The 17,061-nt window shown below is 38.6% G+C and overlaps 1 protein-coding gene across 8 annotated transcripts in view; it reads right to left on the bottom strand.

Annotated features, from left to right (window-relative positions):
• Nucleotides 1-17,061, bottom strand: part of LOC101050820 (DExD/H-box helicase 60) — a 258,453-nt gene that overhangs the window by 199,207 nt on the left and 42,185 nt on the right. For 7 of the 8 annotated variants that reach the window (XM_074397007.1, XM_074397004.1, XM_074397001.1 and 4 more), the window contains 9 exons: nucleotides 15,719-15,824; nucleotides 15,119-15,234; nucleotides 13,356-13,516; nucleotides 8,481-8,736; nucleotides 4,855-5,021; nucleotides 3,750-3,908; nucleotides 3,008-3,157; nucleotides 1,520-1,639; nucleotides 722-817 (listed from right to left, as the gene is read on the bottom strand). In XM_074397007.1, the coding sequence (XP_074253108.1) occupies nucleotides 722-817; nucleotides 1,520-1,639; nucleotides 3,008-3,157; nucleotides 3,750-3,908; nucleotides 4,855-5,021; nucleotides 8,481-8,736; nucleotides 13,356-13,516; nucleotides 15,119-15,234; nucleotides 15,719-15,824 (1,331 nt within the window). The remainder of the gene's footprint in view (nucleotides 1-721; nucleotides 818-1,519; nucleotides 1,640-3,007; nucleotides 3,158-3,749; nucleotides 3,909-4,854; nucleotides 5,022-8,480; nucleotides 8,737-13,355; nucleotides 13,517-15,118; nucleotides 15,235-15,718; nucleotides 15,825-17,061) is intronic. The other variant, XM_074397005.1, reaches the window with a different exon arrangement.

Raw genomic sequence — 17,061 nt, 5'->3', positions numbered from 1 at the left:
GCGTGTCTGCCAGTTCCCAACTTCACCCAAAAAAGGAGTAGATTCAATACATAGGTTTGTCACCTAGTTTTCCTTCAAGCTGAAAATTCCTTGAAGCAACAAAATACAAAGCTTGAATTCTATTTAGTACTTTCCATTCATGGTAATAACTTAGCTATGTCCTCCCAGAGCTACACCATTCTCCACATTGTTCTCTGACCAATGAGTCTGACCTTGGAAAATGGTTCCAAGCCTCCCTAGCTCTCGAGCTTCTGTTGGGTTTGGCCAGTGGGAAGCCTAGGCAAGCGATGGGAAGGAGAGAAGACAGTGAGGTCGAGGTCTGGATTCTTTTGGCTACTTCCCTAAGAGATCCAGCTGCGTTCCTTCTCCAAGGTCACTGTTCTTCCCAAAGAGATCTATCTATAGACTCTCCCTCCTTTGGAGGTTCATACTGCGTCCTCCTTCCATCATCCTTACGGGGTTGAAAGGCTTGTGCTGTTCTGGATTACTGTACTGACTTTGTGGTGTCCCTTGTACAAACCTTTGTAATCAGCCCCTTTGTAAAAACGCTTTTTTAAAAATTATACTAATGTGAATATGCAATCTGTTTTCAGTTGGTACCCTGGCTGACGCAAAACTTAGATAATTCCTATCATTGAAAAAGCCCCATATTCTTTAAATTAGAAATTACAGTGTGCATGCAGACGAGAACATCAACCCAGAGAATTAACACCAAACCTACCTCATCAAATATAACATATCTAATCCTTTTCACCCATTTTTGGCGATGAGGAGCAAGAAGCAGAATTTCAAAACATTCAGGCACTGTAATAAGTACCTAAAAATATGAATGATTAGTGTAGTTAACTTTACTGAGCATTAATTTTATATCAGGTGTAGTACTAGGAACATAGAAAATATGATGCAGCTGATAGCAGTTTCATTAATATAATATCACATCGTTGACATTTTTCATTTAAGCCTTTACATTTATGAACATTTGGATTAACAAAAATGAAAAAAAAAGTTACTGCTCTGTAATGATTGCTTTATATTTCATTTAGTCTTAAATGTCTACTTTGTGAATTCATTAAGGGAGACAATCTATCTTAACCTATAATTTACCCATCAACGGGTCCACTATCAACATGCAATCTTTTTGAGACAAGTCTTTATTATGAGGATCCATACACATCATTCACAAGAACTAGCAATTTTGAATGGTAAGAAAAGGTTGGGTAGTCATTTAGTAATGCACTGGGTCTGTCAAATCTACTTGAATCCCTTTCTAAGTTATAATAAAATATAACCTTCTATTTGAAATTTCAGCTCATAATGTAAGTATCCATAGAAATAGTGAGCCTAGCTTTTATCTTTTACAGTAGAACAACCATAACTTTTCCTTAGAGCAGTTTTATATTTTTGTAAATTCAATGAAATTATTTCCATAAGGACTTGTGCTTTGCAGATTCCCAGGAAAACAGTTACATATGTACTGCTCTATAATTTGATAATAAACTCACTAATTAGTATGTCATACCTGAGAGTTTAGTGCATTGTGATGATAATCTCTTGTGAAAGCACCACATAGAGTTCTGCCAGCAGGTAACCTTTTAGTAAAACGATTCTGAACACTTGCAGCCACCTGAGAAACGACAGCCTGATTGACAAGAACAAAAAAAAAAAAAAAAAAATTAGTCACTTAGAAGAGAACAGACATATAAAACCTGAGAGGACAACACAATCCATATATACACACCACACACACACACACACACACACACACACACACACACACATTAATGAAAATTAAATAAAGAAGTAGGGGAAAATACAGATGATAGTGAAATTATTTGATTCCATTGCAGTATTCTCTTTGATCCTCCTTGATTTTACACACACACACACACACATGCACACACACAATTAGATAGATGATTGATAGATAATAGATGATTAATAGATAGGGAATAGATAGATGATTAATAGATAGGGAATAGATAGATGATAAATAGATGATAGATAGAGGTAGATAGATGACAGATAGATAGATGATACATACATACATACATACATACATACATATCGTGTACATGATGATGATAATGGAGGAATGGATGACTTTCTATGGAACATCTGGCTCATGATTCCAGGTTAACCGCCATTGCTCTGCCTGAGCTCCTGGCCCTCCCTCTGCCTGTGTTTGTCCAGATCCTTTCTGACTTAAGCCCCTGCAACTTGCTGCCTAAAAGAGCTGGAGAGCCCACGTGGCCCTCCCTAAATTTTTCAGCCCCCAGGATTCCCCTTCTATTGTTTTGAGCTTAGCCATAATTATATGAAAAGATGCTTGGTGTCTCTCATCCATTTTGAAAACAAAACGTAAATCTTCATAATTATAATCACAGCATACCACTCCAAGGGATGGAGGGAAAAGAAAAAAGGAAAGGGGAAGAGAAAGAAAGTAAGGGAAATAACTTAAAATGTAAATTTTTAAAATATTAATCCTTAAAAATACTACATAGCTATTTTTATATTCTTGATAGTGAAATATTTTCTAAAAATAAGTATAATTGCAGTAACTATAAATGAAAACATTAATATATTAGATGAAATGAACATATCAAAAATAGTTTTTTGGCCAGGCACGGTGGCTCGCGCCTGTAATCCCAACACTTTGGGAGGCCGAGGTGGGTGGATCACCTGAGGTCAGGAGTTTGAGACCAGCCTGGACAACATGGTGAAACTCCATCTCTACTAAAAATACAAAAATTAGCAGGACATGGCAGCGTGCTCCTATAATCCCAGCTACGTGGGAGGGTGAGGTGAGGGAATCGCTTGAACACGGGAGGTAGAAGTTGCAGGGAGCCGAGATCATGGCACTGCCCTCCAGCCTGGGCAACAGAGCAAGACTCTGTCTCAAATAAAATAAAATAAAATAGTGAATTAGATCTACCACGTGACCACGTTCATTCTTTTTGAAGGGGACATTCAGGAACAAAAGAGAAAATGAAAGTCACTCAAGCGCTACCTTTGTGGGCGCCACGTACACGAGCACCCCGTCGTGGCTCTCCCTCAGCACCTTCTCCATGCAGTAGCAGGAAGCACACGTTTTGCCTGAGGACGTTGGGGCCACAATCACTGCCGACTCATTCTTATCCACCACACCCAGGAGGTCCCGCTGCAGGGCACAAAGTACCGTTCGTGTCAACAAAGCGAACAGCGCGTCCCGAAGCGCAGACAGTCTCCTTCCGCCTCCTGTGCCTGTGTTGTGCTACCTTCGGGAGAACGCCCCGAACCCCTGAAGATTAGGTCTAGCGGACACTCAAGGATTCAGGAAAACGCCTGGATGACTCGTGCCGTTCCCTCGGAAAAGAAATTTTGTTTTACAGTTTGGCCTAGAGAGAGGGTTTCATTTCTGCAAAATAGAAAGCGAAACTGAGTACGACATCTTTTTCCATGAGAAAACACTTTTTCCAATCGTCATTAAGTGCAGGAAAAGGTTTGCCAAACTGAGTTCTAAGAACTAGCAATGCCACATTGGCCTTCACATACAGACATCAGTATAACTGTCAGTGACGGTGAAAATTAAAAGGCCAAGGAGGAGGAAAAGTGAACGATTTCTCATACTGTAGTTACATTCTCCAGGCACGGGAGAGGAACGACGTTCAACCAGATTAGAAAGTTTATGCAAAATATAACATGTGGAGACACAGTAATGAGCAGCTCTGAAGTCACGCTGACTAGAAAAGGACAATGTTTGTTGTCATTACCTGCCATGTGTCGGGAATAAAATCCTGGACCCTGGGATCTGGATCCTTTCTTTCATCTGGTATCAAGTAATGGCCCATGTATTGCAGTTGAAACCGAGCTGGCCCCATGCCAATCGAATATTTATTTCCTTTATTCCTCTCTTTGTCATCCTCTATCACCTGTTATTATTTTAATATATTACTTTCTTTGAAATCAACTTAAACTTCAAAACCAAAGAAACATTTATTAACCATCCACTTAGCACATTCTATGCACAAGGCATTTTTATATTTATTTATTTATTTATTTATTTATTTATTTATTTATTTTGAGACAGGGTCTCACTCTATCACCCAGGCTGCAGTGCAGTGGTTCAATCATAGCTCACCGCAGCCTCAAACTCCTGGGTGCAAGTGATCCTCCTACCTCAGCCCCACCACCTCCTACCCCATAGCTGAGTAGCTGAGACTACAGGCACATGTCATCAAATATGGCTAATACTTTGTGTGTGTGTTTTGTTGAGACAGGGTGTTGCCATGTTGCCCAGGCTGGTCTTGAACTCCTGGGGTCAAGTGATCTGCTCATGTTGGCCTTCCAAAGTGTAGAGATTACAGGCATGAGCTACCATGCCTGGCCTACTATGCTTCTAAAATGTGTAATACTTAAATAAGAAAAATTTTACCACCTAAAATATTATTCTTGGGAAAAGTAAAATAGCAGATATTAATGTTAAAAAAAAAGTTCACCCTGGAATGGGAACCTGGAACCCTATTAAAGATCATTCTTCAGTCTCACAACATTACAGTTTTTAGATTATGCTAGAATTAAGTATATGATTCTTTCTTGTTACCAAAAGGATTCAAAGTGGCATTTAGATATCATCTAGTATTTAATTTCTGTTTTCAGAAAGCCTCTGTACAAATTTTCTAATTTTAATTTACTTCAAAGTTCGGCAGCTAGGTTAATAATAAGTAACCTCAAATCTATTACTTTATAAACTAGAATCAGAGTAAACTTATTCAACTGATAACTCTATATGTGAGATACTTTATTAGGCCTATTAGTTATTCTTCTGTATTAAAATTTAGTAAAAGTTTAAAGTATAAGAAATTCTACTTCTCTTACCAAAGTTGGATCTAAAGAGTTTGCCAAATCATTAAAGCCTAAATAGTTAAGGCATTTAGCTATATATTGATGATGTTCCGCTTCCAAAATTTCTGGGTATCTCTCCAGGAGTGAATGAATCCTTTTCATCATTTGAATAGCAATACTTAAATCTTTTGAAATTTTGCCTTGTTAAAGAAACAATAAAATTGTTATAAAGAGCATCAAAAGTAACTGTGTGATCACTCGTGACAATCGCTGAGTTAATAAATTAACCTCATTTGATTAAACTCACTATTTTACTTGACTTTAAAGGAGATTTTTAGAGCATTAAAAACTAAAACTCATGATTAAATTATCTCATTATCAACTTAAGTAACTTTGTCATAGCTTGATAAGTATAGACAAAAAAGAAAAGAAACAAACTTTGTGATTTATAGCCAAAATAAGAACCATTTAAACTGAGCTCTGAACACATTTCCAGAAAAAATAACACAATACTACTGTGTCTTCCACTCTTGTTCATAGGAAAAAGTCCTATGGTTTTAGATGCCTGACCAAAATATGAACAACATCTACCAAGGCCTACTCTTGACCACATATGGTACTTGTATTTATGAATCCATCAGCGGAAACCTTCCATCATTGAGGGCTAAGATACAACCTCACCACATCCCAATCATTCTATCCAGACTCTCCTAAGCCCTTCTATTACCTCCTGTTCATATATAGCCCCTTTATCTCTATCCCACTACTAACCATTCCATATAAAGTCAGGGCTGCTGTAATATCCTCTTTCTTGACAAATACCACTGAGCTACTCCTTATGCAGACCACCAACGTGTGCTTTAAGGAAGTACAAATGAAATTTAAGGCAGAGTTCTTATATCGAGGAACCTTCAGTCTAATTGGAGAACAAGGGATTAGTGCTGAAACAGATAAGTAAAATACCTAAGTGATTAACAATTCAGGGTCCAAATGGAGTGAGAGAGGCAGTAAGTGTTACATGAACTGGGGAAGTTGGGGGGGGCTCCACAAGAAGATGGGCATAAACTGGCCTTGAAGGACACGCAGAATTTAGGCTGATGGAGACAGGCAGGAGAACATCTGTAGCAGAAACTGAGCACTACCTCCTCAACATCCCTTCTCACCCAATGCTTTCTTATAAATCCCTATGCTAATGGATACTGCAGTATGTCCAATTCAAAGTCCACATTTTCTAATCTCTCTATGGTTAGGTGTGGTTTTGTTACTAAGTTTGGCCATTGAGAGGTAGACAGAAATTGGTGGAATTTCTGGGACAGAAGGCTCCTTACATAGGAGAAATGCAGCATGAACGTACAAATTTGCCCTTCTTTCTTCTTCCTACTTTGTTCTGGATTACAGTCATCGTGGCTGTAGCATCAGCAGCCAACTGCATTCATGACATAACTTTAAGAATACAACTCATGCCTCTACTAAAACTACAAAAATTAGTCAGGCGTGATGGTGCATGCCTGTAATCTAGCTACTCGGGAGCCTGAGACAAGAGAATTGCTTAAACCTGGGAGGCAGATGTTGCAGCAAGCTGAGATAGGGCCTCTGCATTGCAGCCTGGGTGACAGAGTGGGACTCAAGACTCTCTCAATAAAAAAAATAAAAATAATACAACTCATGCAGTAAGAATGGTATGATAGCAGAGTCTAAGTTCCCAGTGACATTGAATTGCTTATCTCTGGATGTCTTTTTCATGAAAAAGAAATAAACCATCTTTTTAAAGCCATTGTTCATTCCTATCTCTGTTAATAGATAATGGCAATTCCTAACTGATATGGCATCATGGATACAGATAAGTAAAAACACATATGCTAAAGCTTAGAGATGAAAATGAGCATGGTCTCTGGCAGCCACTGAGGCACTGGCTTTGTGGGAAGTGGAATTAGAGGTAGGAGCGTGACTACAGTCATGGGGCCACACATGGAAAGGAGCTCAGTAGGAGATACTCAAGACAGGGTGATCAACCACAGCAACTTAAGGAGGAATCATCAGCTTGGTCTAGCATCAAAATCACATATCTCAGGCCAGGCACAGAGGCTCATGCCTGTAATCCCAGCACTTTGGGAGGCCCTGGCTGACGGATCACCTGAGGTCAGGAGTTCGAGACCAGCCTGGCCAACATGGCAAAACCCCATCTCTACTAAAAATGCAAAAATTAGCCAGGCTTGGTGGCTGGCACCTATAATTCCAGCTACTCGGGAGGCTGAGACAGGAGAATTGCTTGAAGCTTAAACCCACAAGGCGCAGGTTGCAGTGAGCTGAGTTCGCACCACTGTACTCCAGCCTGGGTGACAGGGTGAGGCTCTGTCCCAAAAAAGGAAAAAAAAAATCATGTATCTTTACCCAATCTTTTCTCTATTTCTTTCCCTTAGTTATCTCTTCCACAATTCAATTTTCAGAAAAATAAGTAATAAAAGCACACATTACAAGTCATATGAAGAAATAACACCTGAAGATAGTATGCACACATCACTTCTGCTACATATTTCACCAAAATCATTCTCTACTGCCAGTTGGAGACATTGACACAGGAGCACAGGGAGCCAGAGAAATCTGAGGGAGTGCTTAGAATGCAAGACAGGCAGGGCCCATTCCAACCCAGTTCCCTCCCTGCCTGCCCAGAGTCTGGAAATGGTTGTGTCCCGTTATCTAGGACTGCAGGCGCTGTTGGGCGTCTATTCTCCCATAGCTATGGCTCTCCAGGAATTCTGGTAACCACTCTCTTCCCTGCTCTTATCAAGTATTATCAAAGGCCTGAGATTTTATCCTATGTATAAGCTACCAATTTAGTCTTTCATAGTTTCATGGTTGTTGGCAAAAGACACGAAACTCCTGGGTCAGAGACAAAAGGTTTTATTATCATGGCCCAGTTAACTAAATAAGCATGGAGTCTATGTCAGTTCCCCTTGTGCTTCATGCGGCAGATACAGAACCCAGGTAGAAACCACATACAGAAAGGGTTTATGTCACAGCTAAGGAAATCTGAACTTAGAAAACGGAAATATTTTATAATGGGTCTCAAGCAAAACCTGCTTCTTTGCTCTGGAAGGAAATGTGTTCTTTATTACACTGGACAGTAAACACACTTGGTCTTTGCCCTAGAGAGAAACACAATTTCTTCCTTCCAAGCCTGTTCACTACACAAACATACTTAAGGAGATTGTCTGGAAGTGAACCTGTCAATGCTTCTGCAGGCTAGGCAGGAGAAACATGGAAAATCCATGGAGAATCCCCTGCTAACAGCCACTTCAGATCTCCCTGGTGCTGACAGCTTTCCTTCTCTGATAGGCGCTGTTGCTGCTGCTGAGCCTCACCCTACTTTGCTGATCCCCTTAATTCTCCCTGCACTTTTGGAAAGTTTTTTCTTTATATTCTCTTCATTTCTTTTTGAATGTGCCATCTTTTCCCCGTTGAGACTCTGTCTAACCTCTGCAATTCCATTTCCTTGTGTGCAAAATATGATAATAATAACTATTTTAAAGGGTCAAGTTGAGAATAAAATCAGACAATGGATGATACGAAGTTTTAGCACAACCATGTATTCAATAAATACATTAGCATCATTCATATTTCATCATTTCTCTTTACCTATAGAGTATGGAATCCCATACCTTTACGGCAGCAATGTTCTTTCCATGCTTCAAAGCAGGCACTTAATCCTAACATTTCAACTCCAAATTTCACTGAATTACTTTTACATGACATCAAATAATCTTCCAATTTCCTTATTCCAGAATGTAAGTTATTTTTCATCTCTTCTTCAATCGAAAACACCAGATCATCATTTTGCTGTTCTTTATTCTGATCTTCTTTGGGAATTGACTTTTTCTTTTTCTTTTTGGTAACTTTTTGGGGTTTAATATTCTGCTTAATAATAAAAGGAACACATAAAACAAGTGGGAAAATTCCATTATGACATTTAATTAGTGAGAGTATTTTTCGTTCATTTACTGAGGACTCTGGCCATCATTATACTCTTGCAAGGGCAAAAATGATTAGTGTCTCTTTTTTTGATAGCTATAATCTCTTTTTTCTTATACTTTAACTTCTGGGGTGCACGTGTAGACCAGGTTTCTTACATAGGTATACAAGTGCCATGGTGGTTTGCTGTATCCATCCCCCCGTCATCTACATTAGGTATTTCTCCTAATGTTATCCCTCCCCATCATTCTCAGCAGACTGGCACAAGAACAGATTAATGTCTTTTTTAAAAGTTAAAGTCTGTGTGATGCAGACCTATTTAAACTTCAGTATAAATGTAAATAGCCTCTTACTGCAGAAAATTTTCTAGATTTCTAAGTGGCATAGATTAGTAATAAAGGAGTAAGTGGAAGAAGACAAAGAAGAAAGAGTGGCCAAAGGGCTTGATTGTAGGGGAGCTTTTGGGGATTTGGAACTTAATTTATTCATTCTCCACTCCACAAAGCATTCTGGGCCTCCCCAATCCCACGCACTCTTTGAAGATTCATATTGAAAAACACCAACCGTCTAGGCAGACATTAGTCAATGAGGAAAAAGAATTTCTGAATTCCACTGGAAGATGGAGGAGTCACACACACTTAGTGGGGTGGTAATTGTTCCCACCTCTCCCCAAACTAGATCACACATACTTCCCTGTTGCTTCCATTTCAGTGTGGAGGCTGCTCCTAGGCCTCACGCTGCCAACGTCACAGAATTGAGCAAGCTCCCACTGGTTCCTGGCCCTGCAATCAGCACTGCCAGAGGAGCAGAGGTGCCCACCCTGGGTCCCAGGGGCCAGCCTTGTGCACAGGGCTTGGCAAAGCAAAGGGCTCAGCTGAGTGAGGCCCCTGCAGAAGGTGGTTGCTGCAGGACGCTGTATTCAGTTTGATCCTTATGCCTGAAGCCAAGCCTGGACCTTTGCCTGAGCCAGCCTCACCTGGCCATCCTCAGCCCAGAGAAGGTTAGGTCTGTGGGCTGAGGTGGGGCCTCTACAGTTGAAAGCGTGTGTTCTGTGGCTGGATGGACCCTTAAATAGCTCTAGGAGAGAGACCTAAGAGCAGTGCTAGGAAACCTACAGTGTCATTAGGGATGATGTGGGAAGTAGAAAATTTCCTCTTAAAAGTTTCCTTTCTTGTTTAAGAACAATTCATGACTGTTAGAAATAATAGTTTGTTTTAAACACTTTCTTTAAAAGTCTTCTTGCCTTTCTGCTAGAAGCCCTATTCTATGTAGCTGTTAAACATGCTTACAAGCACATAGTACATTCTATGTCCTTGTACTTTAACTGAAGTATCTGTGCTGGACATGCTCACAAGCATGTCCCAGCTCACAGTCTATGCTCCTTCCTTATTTGGACTTCCCTTTTTTGCTCTCCATTGGTTTTACCTGTTTAGAAAAGTTTCAAGTTTCAAGACAATCAAATTTTAGTTTAGATTGTGAAGTCTGGCTCCAGCCAACAGAGATCAAACACAGCAGTAAGGATAACCCCAAATGTGCAAGAAATAAATTCTGCTTTCTTTTGTCCATTGTACTCTCATGGCAAGATTGCTAGTGGGAGTACCCTTTCTGCAGAAAGTCAAAAATTGCTTTGCTGAGAGATCCTTTGTCCCAGTACTAATTCTTCTCTGCAGCACCAAAAAGAAAACTTTTATACATAACTGACTATTTAGTGTTATCTAGAATGGCTTTGAGGAGATATCCTCTCACTGACATATAAGATCTCCTAGCAGATTTTGCAACTTCAGCCTGGTTAATGAATTGGGCATCTGGCAAGGAAAAGGAAGACTCTATATCTCTGATCGAGAATTTTCTGAAATTATTGAGAAAAAGAAATGTTTTCATACTTTGGATTTTTTTCCTTCTGGGGCTTTTATGTTTCATTTTCCAAAAACATTCCCTTTCCTATTCCAATTGGGGTAAGTCAGCCATGATAAACGCCTTTGGTCATCAGTAGTTTGGTTTGTGATATTTCAAGTACTTAGCATTGCTAACCTCAGGAAGGGGATTTACCAAAACAAATAAATGTCTTTCCTTAATTCCCAACAATGAGACCAAGAGAGAAGTACCGAGGCCTAACGAAATCCCCACTGATGAAGAATGATCCCAAGGTGGTAACTCCCCAAGCAGAGCCAGAAAATCTACCATTGGTTCAGTTACAAACACTGTCATTTGTGTTGCCTGATATACTTTTCACATTAACTTTTTAATCTTTTTTTAATTATAGGGATTCTAAGTTTGTAAACAAGTATGGTCTAGTGCAAAGGCAGGAAGAGAAAGAAAATAGGTATAGAGGAGTCCCACCCTTTCAAGAAGACATGGTCTTACCTCTAACATCAACAAAAGTCCAGGGCAGATTAATGGCATAAATAGCTTAAAAACATATAGACGGTTTTCAAATTCAGGCAAAATAATGAAGCTGATGGAAACATTAAGCCTATTTTTACCACCTCTACGTGAAACAATTTTCATTGTAATAAACTAATACACAAAAATTTTTTTGTTTTTGTTTTTTCGTTTTTTTGAGACAGTCTCCCTCTATCACCTAGGCTTGGCTCACTGCAACCTCCACCTCCTGGTTCAAGCAATTCTTCTGCCTTGGCCTCCTGGGCAGCTGGGATTACAGGTGCCCAACACCAAGATTTTTTTTTTTGTATTTTTAGAAGAGATAGGGTTTCCCCATGTTGGCCAGGCTGGTCTTGAACTCCTGACCTCAGGTGATCTGCCTGCCTTGGCTCCCCAAAGTGCTGGGATTACAGGTATGAGCCACCATGTCAGGCCCACAAATATTTCTTTTGACTTAAATTAGACATTTCTAAATCCAAGCTTGTAATCCTTAAATGCTTTAAGTTTGTTATCAGATAACTCTATCTTTTCTTATCCTAAAAAGAATAGAATACTAGATTTTATGTAATCTTTGAATTTCTAATGGCCAGCAAGTAAAATAATAACTCATTTGTAAGTGATATGATTTGGGTCTGTGTCCCCACTCAATCTTACGAAGCACTGTAATCCCTAGCATTGGAAGTGGGGCCTGATAGGAGGTGTCTGCATCATGGGGAGGGGTTTCTCATAAACCATTTAACACCATCTCACTTCGTGCTGTTCTCATGATAATGCATGAGTGAGTTGTGCACAATCTGGTTGTTTAAAAGTATCACAACAGATGCTGGAGAGAATGTAGAGAAATAGGAACACTTTCACACTGTCGGTGGGAGTGCAAGTTAGTTTAACCATTGTGGAAGACTGTGGCGATTTCTCAATGATCTAGAAATAGAAATTCCATTTGACTCAGAAAACCCATTATTAGGTATATACACAAAAGATTATAAATTGTTCTATTATAAAGACAAATGCACACGTATGTTCATTGCAGCATTGTTCACAATAGCAAAGACCAGGAACCAACCCAAATGCTCATCAGTGATAGACTGGACAAAGAAAATATGCCACATATACACCAAGGAATATCATGCAGTCGTAAAAAACAATGAGTTCATGTCCTTTGTAAGGACATGAACGAATCTGGAAACCATCATTCTCAGCAAACTGACACAAGAACAGAAAACCAAACACTGCATGTTCTCACTCATAGGCGGGTGTTGAACAATAAGAACACATGGGCACAGGGAGGGGAACATTACAAACTGGGGTCTGTTGGGGGTTAGGGGGCTAGGGGAGGGACAGCGGGGAGCAGGGAGGTTGGGGAGGGATTACACTGAGAAAAATGCCTGTTGTAGGTGACAGGGGGATGGAGACAGCAAACCACCAAGACCTGTGTGTACCTATGCAGCAATCTTACGAGATCTGCACATGTACCCCAGAACTTAAAATACAATTTAAAAAAAAGTATGTGGCACCTCCCAACACTTCCTCCTACTCCCATCATGTGAGATGTTGTCCCCTGCTTTGTCTTCTGTCACGATTATATGTTCCCTGAAGGCCAGACATGATGGTTCACACCCGTCATCCAGCACTTTGGGAGGCCGAGGCAGGTGGATCACCTAAGGTGAGGAGTTTGAAACCAGCCTGGCCAACAGGATGAAACCCTATCTCTTCTAAAAATACCAAAAATTAGCTGGGTATGTTGGTCTGCGCCTATAATCCCAGCTACTTTGGGGGCTGAGGCAGGAGAAATCCCTTGAACCCGGGAAGTGGAGGTTGCAGTGAGCCAAGATCACACCACTGCACTCCAACCTGAGCAACAGGGAGTCACTCCATCTCAAAAAACAAAAACAAAAACAAAAACAAAAAAAAAGAAAAGGAAAATAAAAAGAAGTTCTCTGAGGCCCAGAAGCTGACGTCACCATGCTTCCTGTACAGCCTGCAGAACTGTGAGCCGACTAAACGTTTTTTCTATGTAAATTATCCAGTCTCAGGTACATATTTTTAGCAATGTGAGAATGGACTAATACAGTTAGCAAACATGAGAAGGAGGAACATGAAAGACACTTCCAGAGACGAATATGAGCCTAAAGAAAGCAAAACAACATCAATGGAAAAAATGAGGTAAAATCTATAAGATCTACCTGCAATTTCTCACCACTGGCACCACTGGAATCCTCCTTTTGCTGAGTAGTTTGAATCGAAATGACTTTCGTAGAGACTGATTCTAGTGATTTTCCATAAAACTGCTGATAAGCCTGACTCTTTTTCAGGAAATTAAGAACATGAGGCTCTCTAGATTGCTCTGAAATAGAAAGACTTAAAATGTAAGCATGTATTTTAAAATATTGCTATATATGTGTGCTACTCATGCATTATTTTTTTAACTCCAGAATAATAATTCAGTCTTTGCCAATGAGGTCAGACTATCATATGCTGACAAAATAATTCCCTGTATTATTTGAAGAAGAGAGAAGACAAATAGCTCTGCTGATGTTTCTCTCCAAGTACCTGGACATTGTCTCTGTCATTTGGCAGAAGAGGAGAAGAGGCAGGTTGGAGGCAGTCTAATAGCACATTCACCTAGAACAGGGGTCTACAAACTAGGTCCACGTGGTCCAATCTGATCAGTACATGTTTTTAGATTAGTTACACTCTAAATCATCATATCAGTATACCTACATCATGCTCTCAATTTTTGCCTCTTAGTTTGCAAAGTCTAAAATATTTATCACTTAAACCTTTCGAAAACGTTTATTGACCCCAGACCTAAAATATTGTCTGCATTCCTAAAAAGGAAAACCTCTACTTCTGGTAGAAGTTTCAAATACTTAGGAGCTTACAGCTGACAGATGCTGATACCAATTATCTCACGCCACACAAAAATTCAATGACACAGAAAATTCCAGGAAGCCAAGTTAGACTCACTTGAAACCTATGGAACACTCTTTACAAACATAAAAGACATAAAAAAGCTGGTGTTTTGTTGGCTTGGACGTTGCTGTTGTTCTCCGTGTCTATGTATGTGATCACAAACCACACCGCTCTGGAAGCACATCATGCAGAATCCTGGTAGACACTTACATAACCAGGCTTCTTCCTATATGCAGTTGGTATACTTATTGACTTATTTCCAGATCTTTCTGAAAAGTTTTACTAGTTCTGAGAGGGTAGAAATCAACATGGGATTGGAGAGAGACACTAAAAGAATGAACCAGGAAGATAATATCTATTAATTCCTTTCCTTAGGAGCCATTTTTAATTGTTTCCTGGGCTTTACTTTTTGCAGATTCAACTCCTCCTCATTACTGAGTTTTCATAGGCACAATTATGCTGGTACTTAGCACCATGCTATCAACTAGACAATAGTTTAGCAGGAAAAGAGCTAAAAGTTTAGGAAGACTATGGCTGTATCAGCATATTTACTTCAAGGTATAGACAGATTCCTAAAACCATCAACTATCTTTCTCACTTAAACAGCATCTGGTATTTTCATGACAATACCATGTATGTGTTTGTCCTTAAAAGATTAATAATTCTCTATTTGAATTAACAGATACATCTGTGTGCATACATACATGTGCACACCAAACAATGTAATGGGATTTTTTTCAGACAGCATGCTTCCTACAGTGCCTCTTCAATTTTATTACATATATATATATATATATATATATATATATATATACATATATACTGATCTCAGTGTGTACATATATATATATATATTTGTGTGTGTGTGTCCCTAAAATATACATATATACACACATATATATATACTGATATATATATACTGATCTCATTCAAAATATAATGTTTTTATAATGTAATGTCTTTTCACTGTTCACAAAAAGAGCAGCAAAGGCAATACACATAAGCTCTATTAGTTTGTGGTTACAGAGCTCACCATCAATGTGACACTTGATCCTGTCATAGTCGTCACTAAGGAGTCTTTGGACATGCCAGTGCAAAAGCTCATCAGATGTCTTTTGTGGAAACAGTGAAGGAACGACAGGATCATCACTGTAAAAATAATAAATAATTTTTTAAATGTTAGGCTTTTCAAATTTTAGTACAAACTTCAGGTTAAGATAACACAGAAACCTCTTTTCCTATTTTTGTGATATAATATGGGTCATAACTTTATTGTGATATTTTGTGATATATTTTGTAATATAGTATGGGTCATAAAACTTCAGAGACATAAAAACCCTGAATTTCTGCCATTCCTGTAACAGTCACATCCTCATCAAAAACTATTTAGTAAATTTTATAGCTGGAGTAATTTTATTGTAAGTTTAAAATAATAAAGATTTTTATATAGGAACGTTCAAATCATATTGACACATTAGATGTTACAATTACTTAAATGTATTACAGTAACATTATTATATAGAATTTACCATATCCCAATATGATGTGTTACATAGACATTTTGATGAGTCATTCATTACACAAGTATTTTAGAGTCAATAGCACTAAATTAAGTACTTCGTTAACTCTGTACCTCTTTAGAATAGGCAAATCCTTCACCATGTCTCCAACAAACTCATCAATTACAGCAGATGTCATCGGAATAAAACCCACACTAGGCAACTTTTCCAAGGAGATTTCTGAAAACAAATATAAAATTCAGATGAGAGGAAAGGTGTAACTATACTATATGAATTTTGAACATTAATTTTAAATTTTCAAATACATAATATTTTACCTAAATTTTATATTTACCAAGTTAGAGCTTCCAAATGAGATATTCCTCAAACCAAACATGTTGTAGCAAGCCAGTATATTGAAAATTAGTGTACAGCCATTTACGTGTGTATGTAGATGGCTGCAGATCACTAGACAGACAAACATAGGTTTCCATTTCCATACATATTTTTTTATTATTTCACAATATGAAGAATGTGTCACAGTATAGTAATAACAGCACTTGAAAAAAGAAGCACCATTCAGAGGTCACCTACATAAAAGCCTCCATGAAAATTAAATGACAAAAATTAGGAAAAAAATAACAATAAAAGCATTTTATTTATCACCAAATACTCTTTGGAGCCTTGTTGAATTTTTATTTTCATAATTCCTATACATGGCTTACATGCTGAATATAATAGACTAGAGGGTTTTTTAATTTAGCTTTGTTCATAACTGTAGAGGAAAAAATACAATTTTTCTCTTTCCTCACTCCTAAATTCTAGTCAATAAACTTCTGCCAGTGTATCTACAATTCCCATTTGCATTCCTCTTATCGTTCACTCTCCTTTGGCACCATTTCCTTCTCCCTGAATTGTAACATATACAAATATTTTTAATGAGCATATTATGCTAGCTAACTCAGTTCTTGTGTATCTGAAAATATCTATATTATTTCCTCATTCATAAGTCGTACTTATGCTGCGTACACTATCCCCCAACAACCATTATTTTCTCATTACTTAAAAGATATTATTCCATTACCATCATGCTTTTGTTGTTATTGTTGAGAAGTCTGCTAGCAATTTAACTTTTATTTCTTTGTAGGTAACTGTTTTCTCTCTAATTCTTAGGAAAACATTGTGGTATGCTGCAGTTGCATTATAATGTGTCTAGTGGTGTGTGTGAGTGTGTGTGTGTGTGTGCGCGCGCGTGCGTGTGCACACGTGCACATGTGTTGTGTACATAAATGCATGAGTGTGTATATGTGTATGTCCTATGTGGAACTCATTTCTGCATCCTAACTCCAGGTATTTGTATCTTTCATTAAATCAGAACAATCTATTTTCAGTCATTATCTATGGATATTTCTTCCTCTGAGGACTCTGTCCTCTGCTTCTGAAACTCCTAATTGGACAGGTGATTGACCTAAGGTAG

The sequence above is a fragment of the Saimiri boliviensis genome, chromosome 3 (genome assembly GCF_048565385.1).
Source record: "Saimiri boliviensis isolate mSaiBol1 chromosome 3, mSaiBol1.pri, whole genome shotgun sequence".
In the NCBI taxonomy this organism is placed as follows: domain Eukaryota; kingdom Metazoa; phylum Chordata; class Mammalia; order Primates; family Cebidae; genus Saimiri; species Saimiri boliviensis.
The sequence above is the reverse complement of the archived record's forward strand: the minus strand, read 5'-3'. Positions and strand labels throughout refer to the sequence as shown.